This window comes from Scleropages formosus, chromosome 21 (genome assembly GCF_900964775.1).
Source record: "Scleropages formosus chromosome 21, fSclFor1.1, whole genome shotgun sequence".
Classification (NCBI taxonomy): domain Eukaryota; kingdom Metazoa; phylum Chordata; class Actinopteri; order Osteoglossiformes; family Osteoglossidae; genus Scleropages; species Scleropages formosus.
In genome coordinates this window covers 22,174,288-22,189,371 of record NC_041826.1, presented here as the reverse complement: position 1 = coordinate 22,189,371, position 15,084 = coordinate 22,174,288, and the positions used below count along the sequence as shown (strand labels likewise).

Below are 15,084 nucleotides of genomic sequence, written 5' to 3'. Positions count from 1 at the left end.
ACAAATACAACAGTGAAGGATGCTGAACGTATAAAAGAGTACGTGAAAGGAACAGCTAGCATGAAAACAACAATAACGAAGAAATGTCGAGGTGCAATAACTGAGATGGAAAAATTACTAATGTTTATATGTTGAATAGTGGGGGAGAAGGGGGAATCTGACAAGTAAATTTTGACTTCTGTAAGAGGTTGAAGAACGGTCTATTTGCGCAAGTCGAGGGGTGTCTATTTATATAGATATGTATATATATATGTGTGTATCTGTCCACTGTATCTCTACTTGTATAATGTTTGTATGTATGTATATACCTGTTGGTATATCTGTCTGTCTATCCATATAACAGCAGCAAAACAAAGTGACTGCATGACAGGCAGCTCCAGGGTGGATTATCGCACAGATCGCCGTTTTGGATGCTGGGCTCCTGTCCAAACCCGAACGAAATCGATTCGGGGCCGATTTCTTCTCGGCGAGCCGACGTGGGTGCGACCCGCGTACTTGGAACAGACTTGGCCCCGTCGGCATCACCCGGCGCGATTCCTCTGAGAAATATCGAACTCTGACAACATCTGCCTCTACGAAGCCGTACTCTTCAGCAGAAACAGGGGATGAGAGAGTGTTTGTGGAGGCAGCCAGTCATGCCAGTGATGCATCTAACAGATGATGAAAAAAAAAAAGTGTACAAAAGTGTTTCCCTTTAATGTGATGGCATCGCAATCGTGAATAAGAATACTTAAAATATCTGGAGACAAAAGGTCAAAGAATGACAGACAGTCCAATGGGAAAGGGGAGCGGTTACTGGAATATCCATTTTTTTAAATTTTTTTTAATGACTTAAGATGAATAAACTCATTCCATTAAATTACCTTAACGTTCACATTAAATTCTGAATAATGTAGTGCTTTTCACATTTAATTGTACTTACTGCAAACAGAGAGATGCTAAAACCACATATATTGAGCTATATTTTACATTGACACATGAGTTATTAAAACAGTTTGTTTCTAGTTTTAAAAAAAAAAAAAAAGTCACCTGAGGACAATGCACATGCAATGGTGTTTCTTGTGTGAGATGTTGCACGCTTTTCAACGTACGGTGAAATATGGATTAACCCAGCGTGTTACACTTACATAACACTCAGCCCTCACACAATTGGTCTTGTTAAAAAAAAAAAAAAAATGCAACGCGCACGCACACACACACACACACACACACACACAAAAAATAGCTTATGAAAATATATACCTTGATGACGAACACACGCCTCCATGATAACAAAATTAGTATTCTCCCCAGCAGAAGGCTCTACGGCACACGTGCCGACATGGAAAGCGACACGCATTCCCTCAGCGCCCCTTTACCTTCTCTGGTTACTGAAGCCTGTTGCTGCTGCAAACCCGAAAAATAAGGACGGAGGGGGGAAAGCGGCTGCAAGAGGATTCCTTTTGAACGCGGCCCCCCTCCGAACACTTTAAACAAGAACTGCGGCGGTGAGCAGCAGCGGCAGCAGCCGCCGCCAAGCGATTCCCAGCACCTGTCAGCAACATGTCACGCAGAACATCAGCTGATGCAAATGGACACAAGGCTTGAGATGCCTCCTAAAATTAAAAACACAGCCTTCATAATCACTATTGTCAGCAAATAAAGCATACAGAGGATAACTGACAATTGCTATGCAGGGCAGGGAGACTAAATGCAATCAACTTTTCTACACTTAAATGTGGCTTTAATTCAGGTGTTGATTTGTGCAAGAATACACAATGTACTGCGGTAAAGTTACAACCAGAACATCCCAGACATTCCTTTTACATGTACGCATGTACCATATAGGGGGCCTCTATAGCCGGACTTTGAGTACACAAGCTATTAATGATTAAAGAACTATATTCATTCAGTATTTCAAACGCTTAGAAATAACAGAAATAACCCGGGACAGAATAAACCGGAATAGAAATATTACAATTTTAATATAATAGATCATTAATTATAAATGAACAGAACATTTTAATAGAAATAACCTGGGACAGCATAGCGGTTAGAGCTGCTGCCTTTGGCTCTGAAGGTTGTAGGTTTAATCCCCACCTCTGGCTGTAGTACCCTTGACAAAGGTGCTTACCCTGAATTGCTCCAGTAAAATTACCCAGCTGGTAAAATAATTGTAACCTTAACATAAGTTGCTTTGGAGAAAAGCATCAGCTAAATGAATAAGTGTAATTCATTCTTAGCATAGTTCTCAAGAATCATGGTAAACCATAAATTGGAAACTTCACTTGTACTGTGGGTGAAAGTTGCATGGAATTTTTGTGATTTCCGCATCTCACGAGGAGCAGTTTAGAAAGATTATTTCTTCGTGGAGACCTTATGGATGACATCTTGAGCTTCCGAAATTGAATAACGTGGGCCCACCGTTCCGAATCTGCGGTCGGGGAAAACCTGAGCTCATCTACAAATGCGGGTTCATCAATTATGGATCAGAACAATTTCCATCTAAAAGCTGATGCCAACGGGGACTGAAAAGTGAAAGGAAAGCGACCGACAAGTGTTCTACCTCTGTGGGAATTGGTGCTGGAGCTCTGGGAAGACATGGTGAAGGAGTTTCTGCTGAAACGTTCAAATGAGACAAAGTTAAACAACAACTTCCAATGAACTCTGTAGTGTTATCAGCCCACACACCTTATTCACTGTGGTGACTTACACTGCTAGATACACTACTTACAGTGGGCCACTCATCCACACATCAGTGGAACACACACACACTATGGGTGGGACCTGAACAGCATGTCTTTGGAGTGTGGGAGGAAACCAGAGCACTCAGCAGAAATCCACACAGTGAACATGCAAACTCCACACAGACTGAGCAGGGTTTGAACCCATGTCCTCTTGCACCGCCCAGGCACTATGAAACACAGCGGCGCTACTCACTGTGCTACCATGGCACAACTGAAGTATGGCAGAGGAAGGGTCATGATGCTGCTGATAAAGGGTCCCACCCATTACTGAAGCAAAGTGATCATACACTTCCTCCAACCTTCACCTTGAATGTACTTTGATGTATTTTTGTTTACTCCGAACTCTTTGCAGAAAAGCATCTGCCAAAAACACACATTTAAATAAACACGATCGATAAATATATAACAATGTGCAACTCTGCACATGGTATGAAGATTTCAATATAGATTTAGTTGCATATAGAATGAGAGAAGCGGGGCCCATTGTAGCGTGGCGGGAGACGGGCAGGACACATAGTGCGGAAAGCAGACAACTAATGGGCCACACTCCTAGCTGAGTGGTACCCAAGAAAACGAAAATGACCACCTGGACCACCTCTAATGAGATGGGAAGACAATGTCAGATGGGAAGGCCGTCTGTGGAGGAGAAAAGCAAGGAGAAGGAATGAACGGAGAGCACCTTGTGATCGGTGCAGTCTAAAGAGCTGATGGACCGATCGATCCAGGGATCCAGAAGATAGAATTAGAAAAGGTGATGTAAGAGATTATGCGATGTAAGTTGATGAACCTATTTGGAGATCAGATCAGAAGTGGGTCCAAAAGAGATGCACTCTGGGACCTTTCCAGAAAACTGAAAGGTACTAGGCAGTTCTGAGGGATAGAGGGTTCTCATTCCACCACATCGGATGCATTTACAGTTACAGGTGGTAACGATGGCTCGACTTGCGATTTTTTTTGATTCTATGATGGTGAGCTGGCGATAGACATTCAGTAGAAACGGTATTTCGGATTTTGATTTCTTTCCCCAGGCAAGCTATACGCAGAGCGATAATCTCTCTCAGTGCTGGGCAGCGGCAGCGATCCGCATCTCCTAGTCTGTCACGTAGAGGTGTGTATTAGGTGTATTAAATGCATTTTTGACTTACGATATTTTCGACTTATGATGGGTTTCGCAGAACGTGGACGTGTGACTCTTGAAATACTATCAGCTCATCCGATACCACCATTTTTGCCAGGTGACATTACACGTACACGTGGTCCCCGATTTACAATGGGGTTACGTCATAAGTCAAAAATATCGTGAGTCGAAAATGCATCTAATACATGCCTCTGTGTGACAGACTGGGAGATGCAGATTGCTGCCGCTGCCCAGCATCATGAGAAAGTATCGCTCCGCATATCAAAATTCAAAGTATGTTTTCTACTGAACGTCTATCGCCAGCTCACCATCGTCAAGTCGAATAATTGTGAATCGACCCATCATAAATCGGGAACCATTGGCCCCGGAGCCCAAACCGAGAACCTTTCAATTTTGATTTTGGACCTCTTGTGCAAAGAACTTCTGGGCAGCCACAGGTGGAGGAGCACAGCAGGTTGTCTGGGGTTTGGCAAGTCGTCATATCCTGCAGGTGTAATCCTGTTTTTTTCTATAATCCTTCTTAGGCATTATTCCCGCCCTAATGATCATCATCGCTTTCAAATATATTTTAATATGATCACAGTTTTTTGGCTTTAGAAATGCTGGATTGTACTTTTCCACAATTTCATTATTATTCATTCTTTATTACATCATTATGTTTCACTTTTAATTATACTTTAATTACTCTGTCATATTATTCACCATACGGTATTCATTTATGTTGCATTATTTTTACTCCATTAAATTTTACCTTTATGCCTTTCCGTTTCCTTTGCCTGCCAAGAAATTTCTGGAATGCAAAACCCTTCGATGCCATTTCACAAGTACAAGAGGACAAAGGCGAGTTGGGTATATAAGGACAGCGGGGGGACTGCGGCCAGGTATCCGTCTACGGTGAGTAACATCTGGGAAGATTCTGCAGAACTTCTATCATTCAGCTTATTTATACCTCACTACTGAGCTTCTAGCGAACGTGGAATTGTCTGAAAAAGGTTGATTCCGACAGAACAAAAAGAATTCTGTAAATTTCTGCACCGTGGGAACGGCTGAACGGCACGACACGGCGACACAGATGGGGATACGCGTGGCTGCCCCTGCCGCCTCCCTTCGTCGCATCGGTTTTGACCGCCGGTACAAAGGTCCAAAAGATTTTCTCGGAGTCCGCCACCGCTGCCCTGGACGTCTACCGTGGTATTTTGAGCAGCGGGAGGAGGACACTGATGGCTTCCACAACCCGGCTCTGGCTCCGGTTAAAAATAGCCCAGCCCGCAGGCCCGCAACCGTCACACCATGGCAGCGGAAGCAGGAACACAGAGTTATGCAAGTTTACTGTCCCAGGCCACAGAGACCTTATTATGCAAGAGCCAACCCTGGTGGCAAAGTGGGTCGGGGATTTTCCTGAGCCCCCCCCCCCGACCAACAGGGCTTCTCCATTCACCGCTGCTGCGTGCAGAAAAACCTCGACCATTACGAGCGGAAAACACCGGCTTTATATCTTGCAAACCTGACCTCAATATGACGTGTTAAAGAAAGAAATAAATAAAACGCTCAGATGGATCTGTAGAACAGAGACAAGCCCTGTTTAGAATGCACTGTCCAACATGATGTGATAAAAGGGTGTCTGAGGTCAAAATAAATTTACTGTCTGATTTTGTCCAGAGGGCTGTTGGACAAAATTGTACCCTGTACCACAGTAGGCTGCTGCAGCCCTGGAGGCAGGATGCTCATCGAAATTAGATTTCTGAAATGCCAGGGTATCAATTATTGATCGCTCGACAGGAGAGACTCGGAATGGAACCTCGGCGACAACTGTGCTTCAGGAGGACCTACCAGAAGGTTATCGCCAATATATCTATGGATGAAGCAGAAATCCAAAAATTCTTACCCGGCAAAACTTCAAGACATCACTGGATCTGGGGATAAAAATGTGGTAAATGTACTTATATTTCAGAAAAGTATAAAAAGTTTTTATAAATGCATATAATGTGTTTTCGTTTTGAATTCAATAAGCTTGATAGGAAAATATATCAGGCGCCATTGGAAAACAAACAGAAACATAAATCTGTAGGCCGAACGGGAGTTGCCTAGACAACACTCAATCTAATTAATGATTATAAAGCGCATGCATAAGTAATTTCGGCAGCTATTACGGCACAAAGAAGAGAAGTGTCGAGAGATGAAGCATCAGTGGGCTTTGGGGTAAAGCTGTGATGGATCACCTTCTCAGGATTATTGGGTTCTGTCTGAGGAAAGTAGTCCAGCTGAAGTCAATGGGTTCAAAATACTCTAACAGTATCTGCAAAAACCTTTGCACAAGCACATTTGTATCCAAAGAAACATGAAGCTGAGAGATGGGTATTTACTCTAACTGATTCCCTATTTTTCCCCCTGAGCAATTCCCATTGTGAGCACAGTATGCACTATTACTGGTGCCTTTCAGTGCTTTTGCATTCATCTGGTACAGTCACATTAACCTGCAGGAGCGTTGCCTAGTCCGAACGGCAGCATTACGAAAAATAACGGCCCTTTCTCCCCGCGGAGCAACAGGAGTTCTCTGCAGACGAGCAAAGTGAAAACGAATCCATTTAACTCATTACGGCTCTCCAAAGACACACTATCTGATGATGGAGTGCCCAGCTCATGCCTCCCAATTTCCTCACAAACAACGCTCAATCCCAGAGCAAAGCCCTTCATCAGCATTGAGCTCATCGCATTATCTCTGGCAGCAGTTATTTCACTGTCGGTCCTGATTAAAGTCTCCACACAAATGGGGTATAAACCAATAATTATGGCCTCATGGCTCAGCCCTACATTTCGGTCCCATTTCACACATCCATTCTAGATCTCCAGGAAGGATGCTGCCAAGATGCTGGTCAGGGTGTTCTAAAGTTTTCAATATTTCTGCTTGTAGATGTGTTCTTTTTATTTTGGTTGGCACTTCAACACACCCCTCCTCACACTTCCTTTTCAGTGCAGTTCATCCAACAGGTTGTTTTCTTTTAGTAGCCATTTGGAGAGCGTTCGCTCACGTTTCAGTTGTGGCATTATTGGATGTAAATCAAATGAAACCCATACGTACACCAAGTGCTGCTCATGCTTGGTTTCTGAACAATCACACATACAAAGATACTGTATTTATACATTCAAGTCATAAAATGAACTGTATAGTTAAATTGAGTATAAATGTGGTTTTTTCATCCGTATCAATCCACAGAGTTAAATATAGCCATGAGCAGATGTTCAAGGTGCACGCTGAGTATGAGGGAATGGGAGGGTGATTCACCAAGACGGCAGGTTCATCCACAAGCAAGAGCCATTGATTTAAGGTATAGCCAATACACAGGTCAATGTGGGATGCTAGTAGCCCCTGTACCCAAGAACAGAACCCAATCCACCGATCACAAACAAAAGCCTGCCGATGAGATGCATCTGAATCCTTTCAAATCAAATGATGAATTGCTTTTCTTCTCTCCCCCCCACTTCACTCATAGTTGTACTCCTCATCCACGGTCACCATAGCAACCATTCACACCGCCGCAATCCCTCCTTGTGCTGTGGCCTATTCAGGCGCAGCGCCAACGTGATCCTTCATGGTCCACGACTGTTATTTATTCCCGACTAAGAAAACAACAGTAGCCTTTTGTTGTGAAAATTACATTTGTGGGATTCAGCACTTGAGGGATCACTGCGGAGAATAATGCGCAGACATAATCAGTGTTGCTCTTTACGAGAGCACTGACCTGAGCGCTATTATATAATCCTAAATTATTCATGAAATTGATTTTTTTTAAAATTTAAGTAGATACCTTAAGATTGCTACAACAATTTTTAATGTGGCTTGGGGATGCCGTGGTTAATTCCGGTGCCTCTCAGGGTCTGAGCAGTACATTTCGCTGTAGGTTCGAATCTGGCTCAGAGTTTGTGGACTTTGCATATACGTATCCCTGTGTTCACAACCCAAAGATGTGCAGAAGAAGAAAATGGTAAACTACGTTTGTACCCGCTTTCATCGAAAATCACGAGCGGTCATTACGAGTCAAAGTTTACTTGACAGCACTTATCCTACCTACCTTTTCATATTTTACCAAGCTGCCCAAAACACAATTCATGGGCTACAATTTGTGCATATCAAAACAAGCAAAGTAAAACTTCTCCCTTGCTGAGAACATGCTAAGACATGGGGGGGAATCCTTATTGACTTGTCAAGTTCTGTCAGTTATGACTACTAAAGATCAATACAGAAGGAGCAAAATTCTCAAGTTATGGGTCTCTGGAGCGAACACAAAATAAAAGAGCCATAAGGACAACCACGGAGAGCAATTTTGAAGCCTTCAGCAGGTGAAGAGCAGGGAACTTGTAGATCTCTGTTCTACTCTCATGAAGAGAGATGGTGAACCAAGGGCTTCTTCTCAATTAACTGTTCTCTCTCCCCTTCTCCGTGGAAGCTGCTGAAGCACCAGCATCGAGAGTGCAAAGGGCAGCTGGTGGGTCAGCAAAGAGATGGAAGTGCACTCTGGCCAACCCACCCATCCTCTAGACTACCACCAACACCAGACACAAAGCTGAAGCTTATGGAAAGCAATGAGGCTACTGGGTGCACAAGAGTCACATGAGCCTCACTGCAGGCTCAGGAAAACCGTCAACCTGTTGGTATCCGGAAGCCCTCATAATGGTAAAAACATGGGGGTGAGTACAAGCACATAGTCAAAGGAGGGTTAGGACTGGGAGAAGTTCCAAAACCAGAGTCAAACCAGTGCAAGAACAGGGTTGGGGAAGAAGATTAGAGCGGAGTTTGACCAGGGTATTTGCCCAAGAGTACATTGGGCTAGAGGCTGAACAGAACAGTCCATCTGCAAAGGGAAATAACAGCACAGCCGCATAGAAAAAGTCTATCGCGGGCCAAACCTGGGAGCACTGCACCAGAGACGAGCAGTGATTTGGACCCGAGTTCCTCGGTGCTCCTCAGGCCTGATCCTGGGGCACAGTGTTCAAGCTCCTCCAAACACTCTTAATTAATCTGCCTTCATTAATCTAATCACTAAATCCCCATCTGGGCTTGACGTCTCTCCACATCTAACATCTACGGCCTCACCGAGACACAGCAGAGGACTGACGGTTCTACTAGGAACACGAACGCTGAACAATTTATACGTTGCTTTTAGCTTTATTGAACGAAGCTTCTTCAACGTCGTCATTCTGATTAAACCACAATGCCAGCTGGAACCGAAACTGGCAAAACGGTTCCCAGCACCAGGTTTTGTCCCTTTCAAACTGAAGAATTATTGGCCATTGCAATATACTGTACAAATTAAAAGCCAACACTGGAATCCTGGCTCAGGAGACTATGCTTTCTCAATTACATATTTATCTTTATTCATTTAGCAAATCAAATGTCAGTTTTCAAGTGGGTGAAATTTAAGCATTTATCCACGTATTTATAGAGGGGACTTAGTGTAGGCAGTACTTTTTTCCATTTAAACAAATAATGTTGTGCAAGTTTATGAAGCTGCTGAGACCTGGAGAGAAGTGGTTCTGAAAGAGATGGGTTTTGAGTCAGCAGATCTGAGGGAAAGAGGGAGCACATTGCACCACATTGGAGTCAGAATCGAGAAACGATGGGCGTTTGATTTTGGACCTTTGTGGGTAGAGCCACACAGTGTTGTGAGGTGGAGGACAACAGTGCTCTTGTTGGGCCAGAGTGAACCAAACAGAAGAAAATTGTAATTATTTTTAACCAGGTATCTGAGCAAAGGTTCATAATGTATTTATTAACTTGCTTTTACCGATTGTTTCTTGGGGATAAACGTGACTGATGTTACAAACAAACCGAGTGACGCGCAGACTTCTGGTCCCAATTGTGTTCGTAAGTTGAGGATCCAGCGCAATGCAAATCTTCACGACTACCACAATCTCTGCAATTAACTTCATAATGCATTAGCTGCTTACTGATCAAATGTTTCCATCCACTGTAATAACTCCTTCTTGGAAACACACCGAAGCTCTCCAGGGTATCTCCTTGCTCCGTGCTCTCTGTAGCTACTCTGGACCACATGGTAACAGCAGTACATGACATTGATTATCACGTGCAGTGGACAAGTGGGAAGAGCTGTGGACCGATTCCTCGCCCAAACCAGTATTTCACAGTACATCCCCGAGACCTGCAGCATCTTACATGTCTCAGAGGAGGAGATGTACGGAAACCACTCACTGCTACATTCCAACACTCATCGTCTAGGAAACATCACAAGGGAAAAGCAGCCATTTACGGGATGAAGGTATAAAAATGTTTTCCCATCATGTCTCAGGATACTTTTACCAACAGGGTGATGTCATACTGAAACTGAGAGGACCCCCAAGGCAGCAAGATACTGATTAACCAGCAAACCAGTTGAGGAAGAGCAACATTAGTCTCGACCTCAGACGCCAACTGCTCTATTCTTACAGCCTTTTTACTGCATGCCAAGGTAAAAATGTAATATACAGTATATTGTACATGCAGCACACGCATCAAAAATCTCCTTCAACGGCTTATTAACTTTTTTCTGATTTATGGCAACAGCCGGTAGTGTAATAGTTAGAGCTACTGCCTTTGGAGCCAAAGATTATAGGTTTGATCCCCATTGCCAGCTGATGTACCCTTGAGCAAGGTTTTTACCCAAAAACTGCTCCAGTAAAATTACCCAGCTGTATAATTGGGTAAATAACTAACCTTAACAATAAGTCGCTTTGGAGAAAAGCGTCAGATAAAACTTACGCATTTTCCATTAATCAGGCTTATTATTCAGTTCCACTGCATTGTTGCCTGTTTAGTCATTTCACTGATGCACAGCCACCATTTTTTTTTAAACAAAACAATCAAGCAAAGAATCATAACTTCTCTGTAATTCAGAAAAATCACTGAACTCAAAAGAAATTCCCTCCAAACAGCTGTCCACAGAATTTATTTATCCTCACTTTGCATGACCTCTCTTCCAGTCAGGGTCGCAGTGCTCCGGAGCTTATTTTGAAGGCAGGAGACACAAGGCTAGTTAGTGACACCCTATACAGGATGCCAGTCCATTGCAGAGTTCTGCACTCAACAGAACACAGAGGTTCATACATGTACATCAGCATGCCTTCTTCTTTTTGCCATCCCAAAATCTCCACGGACCCAGTTATTGCAACGGACTGGACACCAATCCATGGCAGAACAAGCACACACACACATACTCAATCACCATCTCTCACACAGATACACTTCCACACAGAGTGGGCGGGATTCGAACCCTGAGCCCAGGTTGAAGACACGGACCTGGTGGGACCGTATAGACACTGAGTCCACCAGCATCTCCATGACAACGTGTCCAGTTGGGTCTCCTTCCTCCAGAAAGGAGTCCATCTGCAGACACCTGTCATCTAGTGTCACCGCGCTCCAGGAAATCAAGGCTCTACACTGACTAACGGTCCGCGCGCGCGCGCACACACACACACACACACACACACACACAGCTGCTGAAGCGTGAGTGTCTTGCCAGTGTAAAGCAATACAAGGCGCCTGCTTTCTTCTCTCCGACAGCAACGTGTTGGACGCCGAGAGAAGCAGCGTAGCCGACACTAGTGACCAAAAGAGCCAGGCTGCGTTCTCCTCTTTCTCTTACACACACACACACACACACACACACACACACACACACCAACGTGGCCGAGTCACTGCACTTCACTTGTGCACCACAATTCGACCGTCAACTGTTTCAACAACGCGAGCCGTTCGGAACGCGGTTCCGCCCCACAGGGACGCGATCCCTTTGTTCTTCGGCGTGGGCGCCGTCACGCGCCCCTCTCGTGCCACCCACACGCACCTGCGCAATATTAAAGAGCGCACCTTGCCACCCCAGAAACCTTCCTTACGCGCAAACGCGAGCTCTCCACCCCCAAGACTCCGACCGCGGTGCGATCATGCGCGGCCGCTTGTTGCTCGCGGAGCGCGTCACCTGTCAAAGGCGGGCGGAGCGCGCGGCGGCGGCCGTCACTCACCTTCCACTCGCGAGCGGAGACCGGACACGGTCCTCTGGATGGGCATCTCCGCTTGAGGGGGGACAGCGGGAGGGGGGGGCACCTCTTCAGGGCAGCGGCGCTCTTTCCTCGCTCTGTCCCGAACCCGCACTGCGCGCTCTCGGCTCGCGTGCGCAGCTGCGCGACGGTCCTGTGACTCGTGACCCGGGCTCCTGCGGGGCGACGGTCCTCACATCGCGCGGTGGCGGGCGGCACTCGGAGCGCTCGAGGCTCTCGGTCCGCGTGACAGCGCCTTTAGAACCGAGGCGCTACCACTGGCGGCCAGGCGAGCGGGGGGAGGAAAGCGACGCGGGGGGGTTGCAGCCCACCTTCTCGAGGCAAAGCATGTGGGCGGAGCGGCCACGGCGGGGAGCGGGGGGCTTTTCTCCCACCGCTCTTTCACACGAGAGCCGCGACCCGCGTTACGGGACAAATGAGTTGCGGCGCGAGCGCAGACGGACGGCGGCGCGCGATCCACCCCGCGCGCGCGGCGCGGTGGTTGAGAACTTTGCGCTTCCCCGCATTTCGTGTTCAATTTGAGAGCAGCAGCGCCGCGCCCCCTTGGAGCTTCCCGGAGCTCCGTGTTCGGAGTGGTGTTCAGGTCGCGCACGAGCAATGAAGTCAATTTTATCGCTCGTATTAAAATTAAGAAAAGTGGAGAACTTCCAGAACTTGTTGGAATTTCTCATCTTCAGACTGAAGATCTTTTCTCCTTGCGACCACAGTTCTCCACCGTCGTGCCTGCAGAGAAAACCTTCAAGTTCAATGTATCTTCCAACCTGTAGCCGACGGCTCTAGTCTATCACATGAGCTTTTTTAACCTGTGTATTGATGAAGAAATGTCAGAATTACCACATTATGATAATGTGTTGAAGGTGTATCCAGCAGCACTTTTTATTAAAAACTACACGACAGGGTCTCTCTCTGTGTACTGATCACTAGTCAGATGACGTCCGTCATCCTCAGAACACACCCCTGGATACAGCACACACCTGTAAGCTTCAATAAGCCTATGGACACTTTAGAATGCTCACACACCAAACCAAAACATATTCAATGTATTCATTCATCCTTTAATGGATGAATTAAATAAATGAAGGAAAACGATGCAAATGAATTTACACCGACTGAACAAACTGGCAGTGTGTGGACCGACCAAATGGGGACCATCATGATTACCAACGCTAGCAGGTGAACGGCGCTCTGCATACGTGGAGTTTCTGTGTTCCTGTGTCCGTAGGGGTTTCCTCAGACAGTCCGGAGACACGTGGCAGGCAAACTGGCCTGAAAATGCCCCGCGGTGTGTATGTGCGGGGGTACGGTGGCACATCGAGTAACGCCGCTGCCTCATAGCGCTTGGGTGGTGCGAGAGAACGTGGCTTCGATCCCCGCTCGGTCCGTGTGGAGTTTGCATGTTTTGCCCATGTCTGCGTGGGGTTTACTCCAGGTGCTCTGGTTTCCTCCCACAGTCCAAAGACATGCTATTCAGGTTCACCCCTAGTGTGAGTGACAGAGAGTGTGTGCTCCACTGATGTATGGATGAGTGACCCATTGTAAGTAGTGTATCTAGCAGTGTAAGTCACCGCGGTGTTTTTTGTTGCTCTGGTGTACGAATGGGTGAATAATGTAGGCAGTGAGTGTGTTTTTCAGGGAAAAAAAAATAAGGGATGATGTAATTTAAGCATGCAGGCATTGCAGAGACCTGTCATTTATAGCTAGTTTACAAAAACAGTTGTCTTCAAATAAAGACCTAAAAAAAAATCCTGGTCCTCCAGAAGAGTTTTAGAAGAGTGATAGAAGTGGTTGAAGTGACATGAAATCCCTCAGATGCCCAAAAAAAAAAAAAAAAAAAAAAGCCACACACACCACAAAAGTACCTCTGCAGGCTGGTTTCTCACACACACACACACACACACACACACACACGACTTCATGGATGCTTGGATCATGTCCTCATGAAGTACTCCTTAGCGGTGGAGCATGTGATGAAGACCCTGAGACAGACAACCCCACAGGCCTTACTGCACACGCAACACATGCATCACTCGCCAAGGTTCCTCGCCTTCAGCAACAGGTGCTAACCCACCACCCCCCCAAACCCCAGAACACTGCATTGTGCAGAAACCTGAAAACATGAAACATCCCCCCACCACCAAATGCACTCTAATCTGTGTAGGATCCACAGACCTTATTTTGCACTCGTCTGTCTCTGCATTTCTACTGCAGAAGTGATGGATTAGGATTCTTGACATTCATCTACCTGAGGGCCTTTCTTCAGCCTAAACAGTGTGTTAAAGTACAAGAATGGGCTGCCGGTGGAAAAAGCCACAGCTGCCCCCTGTAGACCCAAAAGTTGCAGGTCTGAATTCTACCGCCAGCTATAGTACCCTTGAGCAAGGTACTTACCCAGAAGTGCACCAGTAAAATTATCAGCCTCTATAAATGGGTAAATTTTAAGTAACATTGCAAGTCACTTGGGAGAAAAACAGCTAAGTGAGTAAAAGTCTACAGCAAAATACCCAAGGGATGACCTAGGAAGGGTGAGAGAGGCTGAACAGATGGACATTAGAAGCAGACACCAAAAAACCGAACCAAACTTATACAAAATATACAAAATGATTACAAGTTGTGGAATAACTTTGAGGATGAAGGAACTGTGAGCAGCCAGATTTCCAAATTCCCTGGTCTAACCCTACAGTGCAGTTTGCTACCATGTGTTACCTCTACATGAGCACCAGCCTGAGGACAGGATATTGTGGTTCTCCTTGCTAGCACATTGATGTGCCCCCTATACTCAAGTTTTCACTGTGGTACCTTCTCCTGACTGAGGGGACTGGAGGAACAAAACATGGTACATGTTCCCTAAAGTGAGCGAGATGACCATGGTCCACAGCCCATTATGTCAGCTACACACAGAAGGGACCACCCAGATGGAAACTGTTTGAGGTGGAGATACTGGAGGTGGGTGACTGGCACTTAGATTTTCCCTTGGGGTTACAGTATGGCTAACCTTTCCACTGTTCTGTGATCCTGAACCCCAACGTTGGAGCATTAGGTGTATTTTGGGCATAGTAAAAGGGTTTAGGGGGTGTGGCCATATTTACGTAGACATGACTGAGCAGCGTTTATAGCCATTAGAGATGCGACATGGACACGTCCCTTTTACTGTTGAGCATGGACATGTGCTGG

General features: G+C 45.8%; 1 protein-coding gene across 3 annotated transcripts in view; it reads right to left on the bottom strand.

Moving 5' to 3' along the window:
* Positions 1 to 12,378, bottom strand: part of LOC108920823 (phospholipid-transporting ATPase IA) — an 82,248-nt gene extending 69,870 nt beyond the window's left edge. For all 3 annotated transcript variants that reach the window (XM_029247388.1, XM_029247390.1, XM_029247387.1), the window contains exon 1: positions 11,878 to 12,378. In XM_029247388.1, coding sequence (XP_029103221.1) covers positions 11,878 to 11,923 — 46 coding nt within the window. In that variant the 5' untranslated portion in view covers positions 11,924 to 12,378. The remainder of the gene's footprint in view (positions 1 to 11,877) is intronic.
* Positions 12,379 to 15,084: the final 2,706 nt, after the last annotated feature.